Source organism: Salpingoeca rosetta (genome assembly GCF_000188695.1).
Source record: "Salpingoeca rosetta unplaced genomic scaffold supercont1.17, whole genome shotgun sequence".
Taxonomy (NCBI): domain Eukaryota; class Choanoflagellata; order Craspedida; family Salpingoecidae; genus Salpingoeca; species Salpingoeca rosetta.
In genome coordinates, this window is record NW_004754917.1 from 28,656 (window position 1) to 44,581 (window position 15,926).

Genomic DNA, 15,926 nt, shown 5'->3' on the forward strand with positions numbered 1-15,926 from the left:
TCTCTTCCCCTTCTTGCGCGCGCGCGCACAGCCACAACAGCACAGTTTTTGAGGTTTGTTTGGTTCACGCACAGCTACAGACGCACCAACTCGCATACAAGAACAAAACAACACAACACACAACACAGACACATAGACAGAAGACACCCTTTGGCAAGCAAGCTGTGTGACGTTTTGAAGTTGTTGTCTCAAGAAACCTGAAGCAGCAAGCACACAAGCAGAAGCAGACACAAAGAGCGAGTACCCCTCCCGAACAAGTCAGTAAGTACATAAAAGTCTCGCTTCCTGCCTTGTTTTGGTCCTCCTTCCTCCTGTTAAGGCATGGTGTGGCACCCAACGGCATTCATCCGTCAGGGCAGGATACCATACAGTTGGGGAGACTGGGAGAGGAGGGGTTGAGGAACTCAGACCTCCAAACATCAACAGCGGCAGCGACCTTGTTGTCGCTCCACGCCACAACATCACAACCGTTTTTACTGATGGGCGACTGAACCTTGCCATTGCTTATTGCTTGCGACAACTGCGTCATCACACACCCTTGCCAAACGTTGACATATGCACAAGGCAGCTGGGGCACCGTACGCGCGGTCGCGGCCAAGCAACGATCAAGGCATCAGCAACTTGGACGTAAACACGGCGGTACGACGACATGTCTTCGCATGCATGCTTTAGGATGTTAGAAGCATGTGCTGTGTGCTGTGTGCCGTGTGCGTGTTTGGCTTGGTCAGCAAGCACAATACGCGATAGGTTTGGTCGTGCGGGTGTGTGTGCCTGTTTGTTTGTGTGTGTGTGTGTGTTTGTGTGTGTTTGTGTGTTTGTGTTTGTGTATGTTTGTGTGTGTGTGTGTTTGTGTGTGTGTGTGTCTATGTGTGCGTGCACACACAAGCAAAACGTGCTCGTCTCCAGAATACGTCGAGCTGCTAGTGCCCTTCTCCCGTCTTCATCATGCGTAATCTTGCACTCACAACGCGCGTTCTGTTCTCTGCCGCACTCGGCTGACTCAGGCCTGCTTCCACTTCGAGCACACTCCGCGGATGGAGGCAACGGCAACGTACTCGACGCGACAGACCCGTGCAGCAGCATGTTTTCCTCATCACGAGATTAACGACCAAGACAATGCTGGTCGTCGCCCTCCCTGCCACCACGTCGCCGACAGCACCATGCACAGCAGCGTGGCAGCAGGCGGGGAGACACAGGAGGAGGAGGATGAGAACGAGGAGCAGGAGCCGGGAGTAGTGAGAACCCCAACAGGAGACGACAGCCCCAGCGACAGAAGCATCGAAAGCGAGCTTGTACCGTCACATGGAAACCAACCTCGATACCACAGACCCCTCAACCGAGTGGCACGCTTCCCCGACGAGGAGCGTGACGCGGTCAAGGCAATCCACAGGCTGTCGCTCGCACGCAAGCCGCGGCGACTGACAGCGTCGTCACGCACGCGCCGCAACACACAACAACAACAACAACAACAACAACAACAACAACAACAACAACAACAACAACAACAACAACAACAACAACAACAACAACAACAACAACAACAACAACAACAACAACAACAACAACAACAACAACAACAACAACAACAACAGCAGCAGCAGCAGCAACACTGGCTACAGGAGCAACAACAAGAGCAACTCGGGCGCAAGGAAAGACAAGTGCACAAGGAGGAAGAAGTATGCCATGCAGTTGCCGTGACAGCGCCGAAAACAGTGATCACCTCGATAACACAACACGGCATGCATGGTCTCACCGTGCTTCGCCCGCCACGCAGAAGGTACGTACTTGTCGAGCACGCGCACGTGACTGCGCACAAGCGTGCAAGCGAACGTGCCGTTTCTGTGACGTGAGCACGATGATCTCTTGTGTGGACTGTACATGCATGTACACACCCTTGAACACCACCCACCACTCTGGTTCGCCGCGTCTTCACTGTCATCGCCTCATCCACGCACATGCACGCGTCATGCAGGGGAGCGGTTGCATCGCCGGAGAAAACGCCAACAGAAGACCAAGACATCCACAGGCAGACACATGCAAGACACACCCCTGACCACCGGCCTGAGCACCAGCAACGGCACACCAGCAGCAGGGAGGAGACAGCAAATCGAGCACAGGTGGTGGTGGCGGTGAATGTCACGGATGGAAGGTCAGGTGATGGCGCCGCGACTAGAAACCCGTATATGTGCGACGGCGCGCCAGACCAGGACGCTGATGTTGATGAGGGACAAGGCGTTGGTGAACAACAAAGGCCACAGAGCAATGGGCCGCTTGTACGTGAGCAGGCGGTACCAGATGTGCATCGCAGGTGTTCGTGCAAACAGAGTGGATGTGCGCGTGATGAGAGAAGCCGTGGGCAGGAAGCTGAGACACCGTGCGTCGCTGATGAGGAGGACACGTCAGTTAGGATTAGCGAAGACAGCGCGGCAACTGTGGCAGAGTCAGGCAGGAGGAGGAAGAAGAAGCGAAGCAAGAAGAGCAAGGGCGACAAGAGCAAGAAGAAGGGCGAGAAGGGACCCCTTAAGATTGGTGGCAGGAGAACGGCCGTCGCCGCACACCCGCTCGTGCTCCCGCGGCCCTCACCAGCCACCACGAAGAAGGTAGGCTGATTTCGTGCACGTCGTGTATGATTGCGTGTATGATGACGTGCGTTTGTTATTGTGTTAGTGCATGTGAGCGGATGGGTGTGAACTTTCCTGCTCAAGCGTTTGAGGTGCAATCGCCTGCATCACTACACACACGCACACACACACACACATACAAACAGACACACATACACATACACACAGACACACATACACACATACACATACACACATACACATACACACACACACACATACACGTAGACACACACGCAGACACAAACACATGCACACATGCACACATGCACATGTGCGCTCAATCCACCATGCACCATGCACCATTGCATCATCCACCCTCTCCTTCAACTAAGATGACGACGGACGAGGCGTTGCGGCAGCGGGGTCTACAGCGGCAGCGGCTGCTTGGCGCCGGCACATTCGGTGATGTCTTCCTCGTGCGCACGCGTGACGGCGCTCACCGCACAGACAGCCCGAGCTACTCCGACACGTCCATGTCAACAGCGTCGTCACCCTCTGTCGGGCCATGCATCAACAACAGCAGCGTTGTTGCTGGTGGTGGCGGTGCTGGTGGTGTGGACGGATCGATGGTGTTTGCGCTCAAGATTATGCCAAAGACCGCGGATGAGGCGTTTCTGGACGCCGTGAGGGAGGAGGCATTGATCGGTAAGAAGCACGCACACAGAGTTGCGCAGTGCCTGCAGTGTATGTGTTTCCACAGGGAACATGCACTCATCTACGTGTGCGAGTGCCTTTGGACACACACCGCATTGCACGTGCCAACACGTGTGTCCCCACACTCCATTTCCTTCTGCTTGCGCCTCGCTCGTCCTTTTCGAATTCACCACCACCACCACCACCACCACCACCATCAATCATCACGACAACCACCACCACCACCACCATCATTATCATCATCATCATCATCACGACAACCACCATTACCATCACCACTTGACACAACGTCGCGTGTGCAGGCTTTCAGCTAAACCACCCGCACATTGTGCGTGCGTTTGAGATGTTCGAGACGCGACACAGCATCTGCCTGCTGCTTGAGGCCGGTGAGGCCGGCGATCTGTACGACGCCGTTCACTCTGGTGCTTTCGACTGCGGCTACGCGGGTCACACCAGCCAAGTCCTCCTCCAGGTCATCGTGATGCTTGAGTAACTGGAAGAGGGGGTGGGGTGGGGTTTGCGAGTTGTGGATGTTGAGCACTTGCGCACGCGAGTGCTCGTGAGAGAGTGTGTGTACATGTGTTTGTGCATGTACCTTTGCATGTGGATTGTGTGTATGTGTGTGTGTGTGCAGGTGCATGTTTACCAAGCCTGGTTTTGCTTCTCAGCAGAAACCCCCTCCGCCTTGTTCTATCTCTCTGTGCTCACGCACCCAACTCGCCCCCCCCAATCGCCATTGATTCCACCATGCGCAGGTGTTGTCTGGGCTGGAGTTTCTGCATCGGAACAAGCAGCTCGTGCACTGCGACATCAAGTGCGAGAACATTGTCCTCACCCCGACCCACAAGGCCAAGATCTGCGACCTCGGTGCGTCCTCGCGTTTGCTTGTCTTGAAGGACTGACATGGCGCATTCATTGCATTTGTGGAGTGGAATGCATGCAGGCTCAACACAATCATTGCAGCGCTTGCGGTGAAAGCTGTCATTTCTCTCATAGATACACACACACACACATGCACACACACACACACACACACACACACACACACACACACACACACACACACACACACAGGGACGTGCCGGCGTGTTGGGCATGTGCAAACGATTGTGAATGGAACGCCAGAGTACCTGAGTCCCGAGCTCGTGGAGGTGTTTTACACGCACCCAGACCTCAGACAGCCGTACACGGTGAGAACTACACTTTTGTACGCTACAGGGTGCGTACTGCCGTCAACATGCCGCCCATTCTTGCTCCACGCATCACCACATCTCACAACCTTCTCCACTCACCCACCACCCACCCGCCTTTCACATCCTTGCATGCTGTTAGATTACGCCTGCCATTGATCTGTGGGCATTTGGGGTGTTGTGCTTCTTTGTGCTGACACACGAGAAGCCGTGGACCTTTGCGCACCCCGACAACGACCGGTTCCGTGACGCAATCATTGAATGCACACACGTGCATCGCCCCTGGGCCACATTCGACGCCACCCTCATCCGCTTCTTCGCGACGCTGCTCGTGCTCGACGCAAGCAAACGGCCCGCCCACGAGGACATCCGCGCCATGATCAAAGACGACTGGGCAAACGTGTGCCGGCACTGGCGCAGCATTCATGCCGTCACATACGTGTAACTGACTCCTCCTTCCTCTTCTAACCATCCTTTTTGCTTGTTAATATGTGTGTGTGTGTGAGGATTCCGTGTTTCTGTGTATGTCTCCCTGTACGTTTGCGCATGCGTGTGCGTGCGTGTGCGCGCGTGTGCGTGTGTGCGTGTGCGTGGCTCCTTTTGTTTCTGTATGTGGCTCTCTGTACGCGGTTGTGTATGTGTATGTGTGTATGTGTGGTATCGGTTTTGTTTCCCTCGCACAGTCTCAGTTGCTTTGTGCATGCGAGTGCATTCCACATGGGAAGCACCACAGCATGGTTTCCCGTGTCTCACTACTTTTACATTAATTCCTGCAGTGCTTTCTCTCTCCGCTCATTGACACAGACACACGTGCAGCTCGCGCACGTACTCGATCTGGCTATTTATTGTCACTCGTCTTCGTTCTGCTTGTGCGTGTGCACAGTTTGTCACGCAAGCCCATCGAGCAAAGTAATACACAACAACATGATACGTGCTTGGAGTGGATGTCATGAGCAGACTGTCTCGTGGCTGAATTCAATTGTTGAATGGTCTAATGTAGAGCTGTCGCCGGTGGCGTGCAACGACATGAACAAGCGCCAAACCGGCACGCACACAATCATACACTTGCAACAACACTCGTACGCAGCCGTACGCACACAAAATCACTCGCAGCGCGCGCACACACTCTCACTCTCACTCACACACACTCTCTCTCACTCTCACTCACACACACACACACACACACACACACACACACACACACACACACACACACACACACACGCTCACACACACACACTCTCTCTGTTGTTTGAGAAGAACATGAGCAAACGTGATCTTGGGTCAAGTACAGCGATGAACGCACATCTACTTACACAATGTCACTGTTCTTTCTGAAATATGGAGGACAGGTCCACGTGCTGTTTCACGAACGCGTCGTTGCAGATGGCTTCGAAGCAAGACGCATATCCGCAGATCCGCGACAAGAAACCGTCCAAACTCTTGCGCACTTTTGCCTCACGTTTGGCCTGCAGTTGAACACCCATACGTGCACAGCCATCGTGTCAATTTGACAGAGGCGACGGTGGTTCACATCAACATGCACGCGTCTACATACATACACACACATTGTTGCTCACCGTGGATGTGTACTTCTTGTTGAGGATATGTTTCGTGAGATACTCGATCCACAAGACATTGGTCCGTGGCAGAAACTGTGGCGGTGCAGAACAAGACAAAAAAAAAGCATGAGCGTTGCGATGTGCGGGCCGTCATTCGGTACAAACAAGCAAGAATACAGAGGTGCACATTGCCATGTGCACGACTGCTCATTCACTTCAAAACACAACCCAACCTAACCCAAAACACACACGTACACACACACACACACATACACAGGAATACACACACACACACACGTACACACACATATATACACACATGCACACACACGTACACACACACATACACACATGCACACGCACCTCGTGCCAGCCGGTGGTGACAAGCTCGCGCATGTCACGGTACACATCGAATTGGATGTCGCCTTCGCCACAGAAGATGTCAGGATCATCAGCAAGGTCAAAGAAGGCAATACCCTCCCTGCTGCTGTGGTTGTTGTCGTCATTGTCGCGTGTGTCGTTGCTTGCGCTGGCTGTGGTGTTGCTGCCATGTGAGTCAGCATGGTGGCGGTGGTGTACATCGGCATCGAACGATGGCGGTGGAAGGAGCTGGCGCCTGTGAAGATCCAGCCGCGATCGGTCAATACGAGAGAGCGTAAAGTCGATGATTCTCGCCTCAAACCCGCCAGTCGGCACAAGCACTTCTTGCGACGCATACATCATGCACACGTGCTTTGTCTTCGTTTGCCGAACAAGCACATTGCCAACATGCAAGTCTCTGGCAATGGTCATGCGTATTGTGGTGAATAGAGGTGCATGTGAGCACGCGATGGTGAAAGATTGCACGACAGTGCTGTCGCCCAATACCCCACTGCCACTGCAAGTGCATACAAAACGACACACACACATACACACACGACACGACACGACACGACACGACACGACACGACACGACACGACACGACACGACACACACACACACACACACACACACACACACACACACACACACACACACACACACACACACACACACACACACACACACACACACACACCGGTGCTCAAACTGAAGCGCACGCTCCGTCAGGCCCACGCTGACCAGGACTTGCAGCAGGACAAACTGTGGTTTGGAGGCAAAATTCATTAGGCACAATGTCAAATCCATGTGAGATTTGGAAGCAGCTCAACAACTTGCTGACACACACACACACACACACTCTCTCTCTCTCATGCACACACACATACCCATACGCACACACACGTACACACACAAATTACGCGTGCATTGCCATAGCGTAAGTGTAGCTCCCCCCACACGAGTTCGCGCATGGGAGGTGCAGGAGGGGATGTGAGCGCCACCAAAAGTACGCACGAGAAAGTCACGAATGGAGTTGGCCTTGTTCTCTCCCATGCCGGCCCTGTGCCACCTCGGCCCAAGCTCCCCTTCATCAGGCACACACACACATACAGAGTGAGGAATGCACGTGCATATTAAAGATCCATCGCTGTGACTTTACATCTTCTGACACAACCAACGCTCGAAAAACAGCCATGCACCGCCGTGTTCACACACACACACACACACACACACACACACACACACACACACACACACACACACACACACACACACACACACACACACACACACACACACACGACACGACACGACACGACACGACACGACACGACACGACACACACACACACACACACACACACACACACACACACACACACACACACACACACACACACACACACACACACACACACACACACACACCGGTGCTCAAACTGAAGCGCACGCTCCGTCAGGCCCACGCTGACCAGGACTTGCAGCAGGACAAACTGTGGTTTGGAGGCAAATTCATTAGGCACAATGTCAAATCCATGTGAGATTTGGAAGCAGCTCAACAACTTGCTGACACACACACACACACACACTCTCTCTCTCTCATGCACACACACATACCCATACGCACACACACGTACACACACAAATTACGCGTGCATTGCCATAGCGTAAGTGTAGCTCCACGCGAGTTCGCGGAGCGTCACACCTGTGCTTGGTGCAGAGACGTGAACTTGAAGTGTTCCAGGCTCTTGCCGCCATTTTCAAAAGCAAAGCAGAGATGTAACTGCTCCGCGGGGAACACATCGGGACGCTCGTTCTCACATTCGCCGTTTTCTGCGGGAACGATGAGTGATTGCATGGACAAGTGCACGACGTTGGCATATCAGCATATGTCCGCTGCAACCACAACTCATGCACGCACATACGCACATACACCCATACACACAAACGCACATACACGTACACATGCACACAAATGCACACACATGCACACAAATGCACACACATGCACACAAATGCACACACACACATACACACTATGTTCCCCACGCCCCAAGACACAAACGTACTGTCATTGGCAAGGAAGCAATCCCACTGGTCAAGGAGCGGTGCTGGCATTTGTCCTTGGCATAGACTCAGCTTGTGCGTGCGAATAAACGTCGGGATCTGCAAGGCAACTTCCTCTGGATTCTCCCGTGTCGTCAGCCCTTCGCTCACAGCTGACAGGAGGAGCGTGCATGCAATCTCAGACACCATCTCATGTGTGCGCTTCGGCAGCCCTCCGTTGATCTCGGTCTCCCCATCCACGGGCATCAGCTTGAATGCGACACCATGAGATGCAGCATCGTGCCACTCGTGCTGGCACTTCTCGCTCGCTGCCGCCAATGTTGCGGGCGTGAGCGCGAACACCTCTCCATAGGAGCCTTCGCCCACCTTGATGCACGCGGCCAAGGCATCGTCACCACCGAATGCATCCACGAATGTGCATGGGGTCGGCTGGTGGCACAACTCAAGAATATCGGATACCGCGACGCTTGTGCGATCTTGTTCATGGTTTTGCTGCTCGCTTGCGTCCTCAACATCACTGGCCTCCATCTTGCAGTCTTCGTCATTCTCCTGCTCGCTGTGTTTCTTCTCGGACGCCGCCTCAGTACAATCGTGGCTGGCGCTGCTGTTGCTGCTGTAGGTGCTAATGACACTGGCGTCGCTGTTGGTGGCAATGCACTCTTCATCATTGCTGTCAGCGAAAAGTTCTGCAGAAGCGTCAAGCGGTACATCGCTCTCTGTCATGGATACGTCAACGCTTGCTTGCATCTCCACGCTGTCTTCTTGTGCATCAGCAATCCCTTCACCGCTGTCCTCCGCCGTGTCTGTCTCTTCCTCCTCTTCTTCTTGACTGAGAAGTTCCCATTCCTCCTCCTTGTCCCCATCCCTGTCCGTCTCCTTCTCAACTTCCGTTTCTTCCTCGACAGTCACGTCTTCACTTTCCTCCACCACTTCCTCCATTTGCTCTTCCGTCTCGGTGCTGCTAAGCACAAGTGCACTCATTTCAGAGGTTGGAGCTTCCAGGTCTGCATCGCCTTGCGCAATTGAAGAATGTGCGTGTGCATCAGCAGTTTCTTCCATGCTGCCCGTCTCCGTCGTCTCCGTCACTGTGTCTTCCACGTGAGCACGGGCTTCTGTCATGCCGTTGCTGCCATCGCCCCTTTTGCGGTCAACACTACAGTCGTGCTGTTCTTCGCTGCCCGCGCATGTGCGCGCATCCGTTCGTTCGCTTAATTTGCCATGCCCCTCATTAACCTTCTTGCTCATCGTGGCAGCCACTGGCACAGTTGCTGCTGCTGCTGCTGCTGCTGCTGTTGTTGCTGCTGCTGTTCTCGTTGTCGTCGTTGTCGTCGTCACCGCCTCACCGTCAAGCAATGACACCTCGGGTGAGTCCAGCATGCCCAAACGTCGCAGCAGTCCAATCTCAGGCCGCCGCCGTTCTTGTTGCTGTTGCAGCTTGGCTGCTGTTGTGTGACCCGAAGCAGCAGTGTGATGGTGACTGCGCCTGTGGCGGTGCTGCTGGTTTCGCTTGGCCGTGAGATCGTGAGTGCGATGGCAGTGACTTGATGTGCGCTGGGCCATGTGGCAATCGCTGTGGTTGTGGCTGTGGTTGTGGCTGTGTCGTGCCGTATTGGGCACATGTTTGCTGCCTGTTTGTTTGGCTTCTGCTGCTCCGCTTGGAGCGGTGCGCGCACCTTTGCCAGTCTCTCGCGAGTGCACGCGCGAGTGACGGGAGAACGCCATCGGTCGCTGTCGCCTCTGCTGATGCGCATGCGCACCAGTGCGATACACTTGCTCCTCTACACAGCGCTCCTTCTGTTGCTGCTGCTGTCGATGCTGCTGCTGCTGCTGCTGCTGTCGATGCTGCTGCTGCTGCTGCATGGAAGGACTGTGTTCGTTTCGCTGCTGGTCCTCCCCTTTGTGTCGGGGTGGCTGCGGCTGCGGAGAGGGTGTCTTGAGCGAAGCATCGAACATGGCCACCAAGTCAGCGGCCTCTGCTCCCGTCATTGCAGATGCAGTGCGGTTGAAAGCAACGCGTTTTGGTTTTGAGCGGCGCTGATGCTGGGCCTGTCCGCACAGCTGCAGTGACGGGTGCTTGCGGTGTTCGTGGTTGTTGCTGCTGTTGCTGTTGCTGGTGGAGGTGGTGGTGTCACGTGCAGGGGTGGTGCGGTGGTGCTGGTCTGATGCCTTCAAGTCCACTGCACCTGGGTCAGCAAACCTCTTTCGATCACTCACATGAAGTGGTTTGCGAGTGCTGCTGTTGGTGGTGGTGGTGGTGGTGGTGGTGCCACTGCTATCTGTGTTTTTTGGCTGAGAGCGCTTGTGGGAGCAAGGCGACGGCTCTGTTAATGTCGGTGCTGTGGATGTTTCAGTGCCTGTGGACTCTTCGCTCTCCCGTCTGCTGCCACCGCCGCTTGTTCGCATTGAGCGGGCAATGGCACGAAGTGCTGCGGACACTTTGCCTGACAAGCAAGCACAGTAACAAGTGTGTTGTGGGGGTTGTGTTTGCATGCAGGTTTTTGTGTGAGGTTTGAGTGCTCATACGTGCGCGCAGGCATTTTTTGCGATGACTGGATAAGGGCAGAATCAACAATCAACGCTCGGTTTGAGGCAGTGCTCACGGCACACACACACACACACACACACACACACACACACACACACACACACACACACACACACACACACACACCAATGCCAGCCTCAGACCTGGCTCGATTGAGGCGTTGGTGTTCTTTTCCTGAGATCGCCGCTTGGTTGTCCCCGCGCATGTCCTGAGGGATCGCAGTGGCCTGTTCTGTGGTTGCTGTCCCTCAACATCACGGTGCTGTTCTGTGGGTTGCTTTTGCGGCCCACCACGTTCTTTCCTTGCGCGTGCTGCAGCCTTCCACGGTGCCAACTCTGTTAACAGCGCAACGACAAAGCAGATTGAGCAGTGAGGCTGCAGCTTGTGCTTACTTTGACGCAGCACAACCCAAGCATGCGAGTGCACAACTACGTGACGAACTCACACACACACACAGACGGACACAGATGGACGCACACACACGGACACACACACACACACACACACACACACACACACACACACACACACACAAACACACACACACACAATCACACACACACAATCACACACACACAATCACACACACACACACACACCTCGGCTTGGTCCGGAGACGTTGGTGTTGACAGTTCCGAGAGGCACTCGTCGGGGCGCCTTGTCCTTGCTGCTGCTGCCGCTGCAAATGTCAGTTGCTGCATTCTTCGCGGTGCCATCTTTGTTGTTGTGCTGTCGTCGACGCTGGCGTCTGCCCAGCAGCGCTGCGTCAAAGCGAGGCTGCCTCGTCGATGTCGTGGCCGTCGTCGCCGTCGTGCTCGCTACTCTGTCCTCCATCGTGTGTTGTTGTGATATTTGAATTTGGCGGATTGCTGACCAGCTGTCAATTGTGACAGCCCCAGCAACCGACTGCCTTTCACCAAAATCTTCATGCATCTTTCTGCGGCACGATTTGTTTGGGTTGAATGCGCTGCCAACCGACCAACCGGAGCTGAGCCGTCAGAGAGCCAAGCAAGCAAGCAAGAAGCCAGCACTTGCCTCCCACCACACACACACGACGATCCCTTGGCTGTGTGACGTGACTGGCGACACCCAGGCGTGTGTACGGGTCTTGGTGATTAGCGTAGGTGTGCAGGTGTCCTCGCGAGAAGAACATGGAGAAGTATGAGAAGCTGAGCAAGATTGGCGAGGGCTCGTATGGCGCCGTCATCAAGTGCCGGCACAAGGTAGCATGTCTGTGTTGTGTTTGCTTGTGTTTGCTTGTTTGCATACTTGTGTGTGCTTGTGTATTGTGTTTGCATGTGTGTGTGTGCTTGTGTGTGCTTGTGTGTGGCTGATGGTGTCAACTGTCTGCATGAGGTGCATGGATTCTGACTCACGATTGCCTGCTTGGCTCGGTTTTGTGTGCTGGGTTCAGGATACGGGCAAGATTGTGGCCATCAAGAAGTTTCTGGAGACGGAAGATGACCCTCAGATTCGCAAGATCGCCTTGCGTGAAGTGCGCATGCTCAAGGTTCAACAACATGGGGCTGTCATCGCATTTGTTGTGGGTGTTGTGGCGAGGACGCTTTGTGCAATTGAAAGTACCTTTGCAAGCGTGCGTGTGAGTGTGTGTGCGTGTGTGCGTGTGCGTGTGCGTGTGCGTGTGCGTGCGTGTGTGCGTGTGCGTGTGCGTGTGCGTGTGCGTGCGCGTGCGCATGTGTGTTCTTGTGAAATTTAGTGCGCGGGTTGCTTTGAGGCATCTGACAATGTGGAACACACACGTCCTTCTTGTTGCAGTCGTTGAAGCATGGTAACTTGGTTCACTTGCAAGAGGTGTTCCGAAGGAAACGCAAGTTGCACCTTGTCTTTGAGTACATTGACCACACACTCCTCGACGAGCTCGATGCAAATCCACGCGGGTAAGTCGTGTGCGTGCGTGTGTGTGTGTGTGTGTGTTTGCGTGTTCGCTTTTGTGTGCGTGCGTGCGTGCGTGTGTTTGCGTGTTTGTCTCGAAGCCGCAACATGTGTGAGCATCCACGCGAGATCGGTCGTGCTCATGCTCAAGCGCGTGTGCATGCGATGGTTTCACGTATTCAGGCTGGACGAGGTGCATGTCAAGCGCATCACGTTTCAAACCCTCAAGGCGCTCGAATACTGCCATGCAAACAACGTCCGTCTCTTTGCCCACATGCTTCTGTGTTTGTGTGTGTATGTTGTGGTGGTTGTGGTTGTGGTTGTGGTTGTGGTTGTGGTTGTGGTTGTGGTTGTGGTTGTGGTTGTGGTTGTGTGTGTGTGCGTGTGCGTGTGCGTGTGTGCGAGCGTGTGTGCTTCTCTCTCTCTCTCTCCCTCCCTCCTTCCCCTCTCTCTGTGTTTGTCTCCCCGCCTACCTGCCCGCAACCTCCCTGCCGGCAACCCCCCTGCCCTCTACCTCTTTCTCGTTTTTCGTTGTGTCTTGTACGTGCTGTGTTCGACCATCACAACAGTCAACTTACACCTCATCTTCAACCCCCCCCCCAACCCCGCGTATGTCATGTCATGGTTCCCACCTCAGATTGTGCACCGCGACGTAAAGCCGGAGAACATCCTCATCTCCAAGGAAGGCATTGTCAAGCTCTGCGACTTTGGATTCGCTCGCACACTCGGTACACATCCGCGTGCCTGCATGCATATATACACGTGTGTGCGCTTGTGCAGTATTGTGGTTCATGCGTGCGTGTGCCTGTGTACTTTCATGGGTGCGTGTGCCTGTGTCAATGTGTGGAAGGCATCCGCACCTGCAGCTCATCTTGTCCTGCTCACCATCTTGCTTGGACGACACTCGGAATAGGCGGACCAGGTGCCATCTACACAGAATACGTGGCAACACGGTATGTCCACCCCTCCTCCACCTGTCGTCGCTCGCAAGTTGCGGCCGTACCCATCTGCTTGTTGCCATCGCACACTGCACTCCACACCAGCCTCACACCTCTGTCCCTTTGCTCCGTCTTTTGCCCCTTCCCCCTCCTCTTGTTTCTTTTTCGCCACGACTATCGCCCTCGCAGGTGGTACCGTGCACCCGAACTGCTTGTCGGCGACACCCAATATGGATCAAAAGTCGACGTGTGGGCGCTCGGTATGTTGCTTACACACACGCACACACATACACACAGACACACACACACACACAGACACACACACACACACACACACTGTATGCACATATGTGCATGCCGCATGTGCGTGTGTGTGTGTGTGTGCGCGTGCAATGTGTGCAATGTGTATGTGCGTGCGCGTGTGTGTGCGTGCGTATTCTGTGTTTCAATGTACATGCACCTCCTGTCTTCCTCTCTCCTCTCTCTCCTCTCACCCCCTCCCCATTCCCTCAACTTTGTTCCCCCTCCCCCCTCCTCCAATGTCAGGCTGCGTGTTTGCGGAGATGTTGACTGGGAATCCCCTCTGGCCGGGCAAGAGCGATATCGACCAGCTCTATCACATCATCCAGACCTTCGGTTCGTTTTAGAGTGGTGGCATGATGACACGGTGGTTTATGACGGTGTGCCGACGCCACCATAAGTTGCCCTTTATCCGCCTCTCTTTGTCTCTGTTCGCTGCCACTTCTGTTCCGCTTGCACGAATCGTTTCACATGCACGCACCTCCACACTTCCCCATGTGAGATTTATTTTCCCTTTGTCGCGCCTCCACACTCATGCGCGTTGGCCACACGTGACTGACCGCACCGACACCGCTTCTCTCGTCGTTCCGTTTGGCTTTGGGTTTGGTCGTGCCTGCAGGTAAACTGTCTCCGCGCCACGTGCAAGTGTTCAGCAAGAACGAGTATTTCAAGGGCCTGAAGCTGCCTGAAGTGCATCCAGACAAGATTCGGCCCCTTGAGCACCGCTTCCGCCACTTCAAGGCCCCCGTCATTCGCTTCATGAAGGTTGGAGGCACGGGGGGACAAGGGGGAGAAGGGTTCTGCGCGTGCGTGCGCGCGCGTGCGTGCGTGCGTATGTGTGAATGTTGTGAGTGTGTGTCTCGTCATGCATGCGTGCGTGCGTGCGTGCGAGCGAGCGTGTGTCTCGTTGTGCGTGCGGCTGTCTTCCTTGATCTGTGCTGGTGCCATTCACCTCTTCGACATCCGCGCACCTTTGCTTTCAACTCACGTCCATATCCACCACCATCGCCAGTTCTGCCTCGACTGCGAGCCTGCAGACCGTGCATCGTGCACGGAGGCCCTCGCGCACAAATACTTTGACGACTTCAGGTGGGTGTTTTGTCGATGTATGTGTGTGAGTGAGCTCGATACATTTGGCCCATGCACACACACCCTCGACCCCACACCCATCGCGCCATGCATTCGTTTGTCTTGTCGCTCGCCATGCACTCACACGCCCGACCCAACACCTCCATTGCGACAACAGAGACACGTATGAGCCCGAGTGGAGGGCGCTGCTTGCACGCATTTCACCGCCAGCCACGCGCAGACGGAAGAGGGTGAGTCGGCTCTTTGGGGGCCGTGGTGTGGCTGTGGTGTCATGCGGGGGCGTACGTTGTACACGCTCATCCCTTTGGGCTTTGACCGCTTGGTTTATCTCCCGTGACACTTCAACTGACACTCGAACTATGCGTGCGTGCGTGTGTGTGTGTATGTGTATGTGTGCGTCTTGTGTGTGTGTGTGTGTGTGTGTGTGTGTGTGTGTGTGTGTGTGTGTGTGTGCAGAAGAACAACGAGAACGCGAAGAAGACGCGACACCTGCCCACACTCGCTGGTGCACACAAGCCACCACCACAACAGCTGCAATCCCACGGCACGCTGAACATCGAGGCGCTCGCCCACACCATGTCCCAGGCATCCATCAAGGGAACAGACAGTACGTTCCGCCGTCTTAATTGTTTTGTCTTTCGTGGCAGCTATGAAGAAGAGGGGTTGGGGCGTGAAGCCCGCAACAGAGAAGCAATGCCAACATC

At 54.7% G+C, this 15,926-nt stretch overlaps 3 protein-coding genes across 3 annotated transcripts in view; 2 read left to right on the top strand and 1 right to left on the bottom strand.

Annotated features, from left to right (window-relative positions):
* Nucleotides 1–52: 52 nt before the first annotated feature.
* Nucleotides 53–4,913, top strand: PTSG_06704 (serine/threonine protein kinase; the record flags this gene model as incomplete). Its single annotated transcript, XM_004992043.1, has 10 exons — nt 53–261; nt 565–639; nt 1,005–1,373; nt 1,593–1,777; nt 1,973–2,600; nt 2,957–3,269; nt 3,581–3,756; nt 4,034–4,145; nt 4,353–4,468; nt 4,611–4,913. The coding sequence occupies exons 3-10, from the start codon at nt 1,035–1,037 to the stop codon at nt 4,911–4,913; spliced, it is 2,172 nt and encodes a 723-aa protein (XP_004992100.1). The 5' UTR covers nt 53–261; nt 565–639; nt 1,005–1,034.
* An 877-nt stretch (nt 4,914–5,790) lies between these two features.
* PTSG_06705 (haspin protein kinase) lies at nt 5,791–11,872 on the bottom strand (the record flags this gene model as incomplete). Its single annotated transcript, XM_004992044.1, has 9 exons — nt 11,602–11,872; nt 11,146–11,337; nt 10,215–10,898; nt 8,460–9,899; nt 8,096–8,223; nt 7,819–7,883; nt 6,394–6,808; nt 6,049–6,123; nt 5,791–5,937 (listed from the first exon to the last, which is right to left on the bottom strand). The coding sequence occupies exons 1-9, from the start codon at nt 11,834–11,836 to the stop codon at nt 5,791–5,793; spliced, it is 3,381 nt and encodes a 1,126-aa protein (XP_004992101.1). The 5' UTR covers nt 11,837–11,872.
* Nucleotides 11,873–11,901: 29 nt separating this feature from the next.
* The window catches only part of PTSG_06706 (CMGC/CDKL protein kinase), a 4,990-nt gene continuing 965 nt past the window's right edge, over nt 11,902–15,926 (top strand). The window contains exons 1-12 of the mRNA XM_004992045.1: nt 11,902–12,225; nt 12,417–12,512; nt 12,779–12,900; nt 13,079–13,151; nt 13,533–13,623; nt 13,809–13,848; nt 14,023–14,093; nt 14,380–14,469; nt 14,753–14,898; nt 15,146–15,222; nt 15,380–15,452; nt 15,679–15,829. Coding sequence (XP_004992102.1) covers nt 12,154–12,225; nt 12,417–12,512; nt 12,779–12,900; nt 13,079–13,151; nt 13,533–13,623; nt 13,809–13,848; nt 14,023–14,093; nt 14,380–14,469; nt 14,753–14,898; nt 15,146–15,222; nt 15,380–15,452; nt 15,679–15,829 — 1,102 coding nt within the window. The 5' untranslated portion in view covers nt 11,902–12,153. The remainder of the gene's footprint in view (nt 12,226–12,416; nt 12,513–12,778; nt 12,901–13,078; nt 13,152–13,532; nt 13,624–13,808; nt 13,849–14,022; nt 14,094–14,379; nt 14,470–14,752; nt 14,899–15,145; nt 15,223–15,379; nt 15,453–15,678; nt 15,830–15,926) is intronic.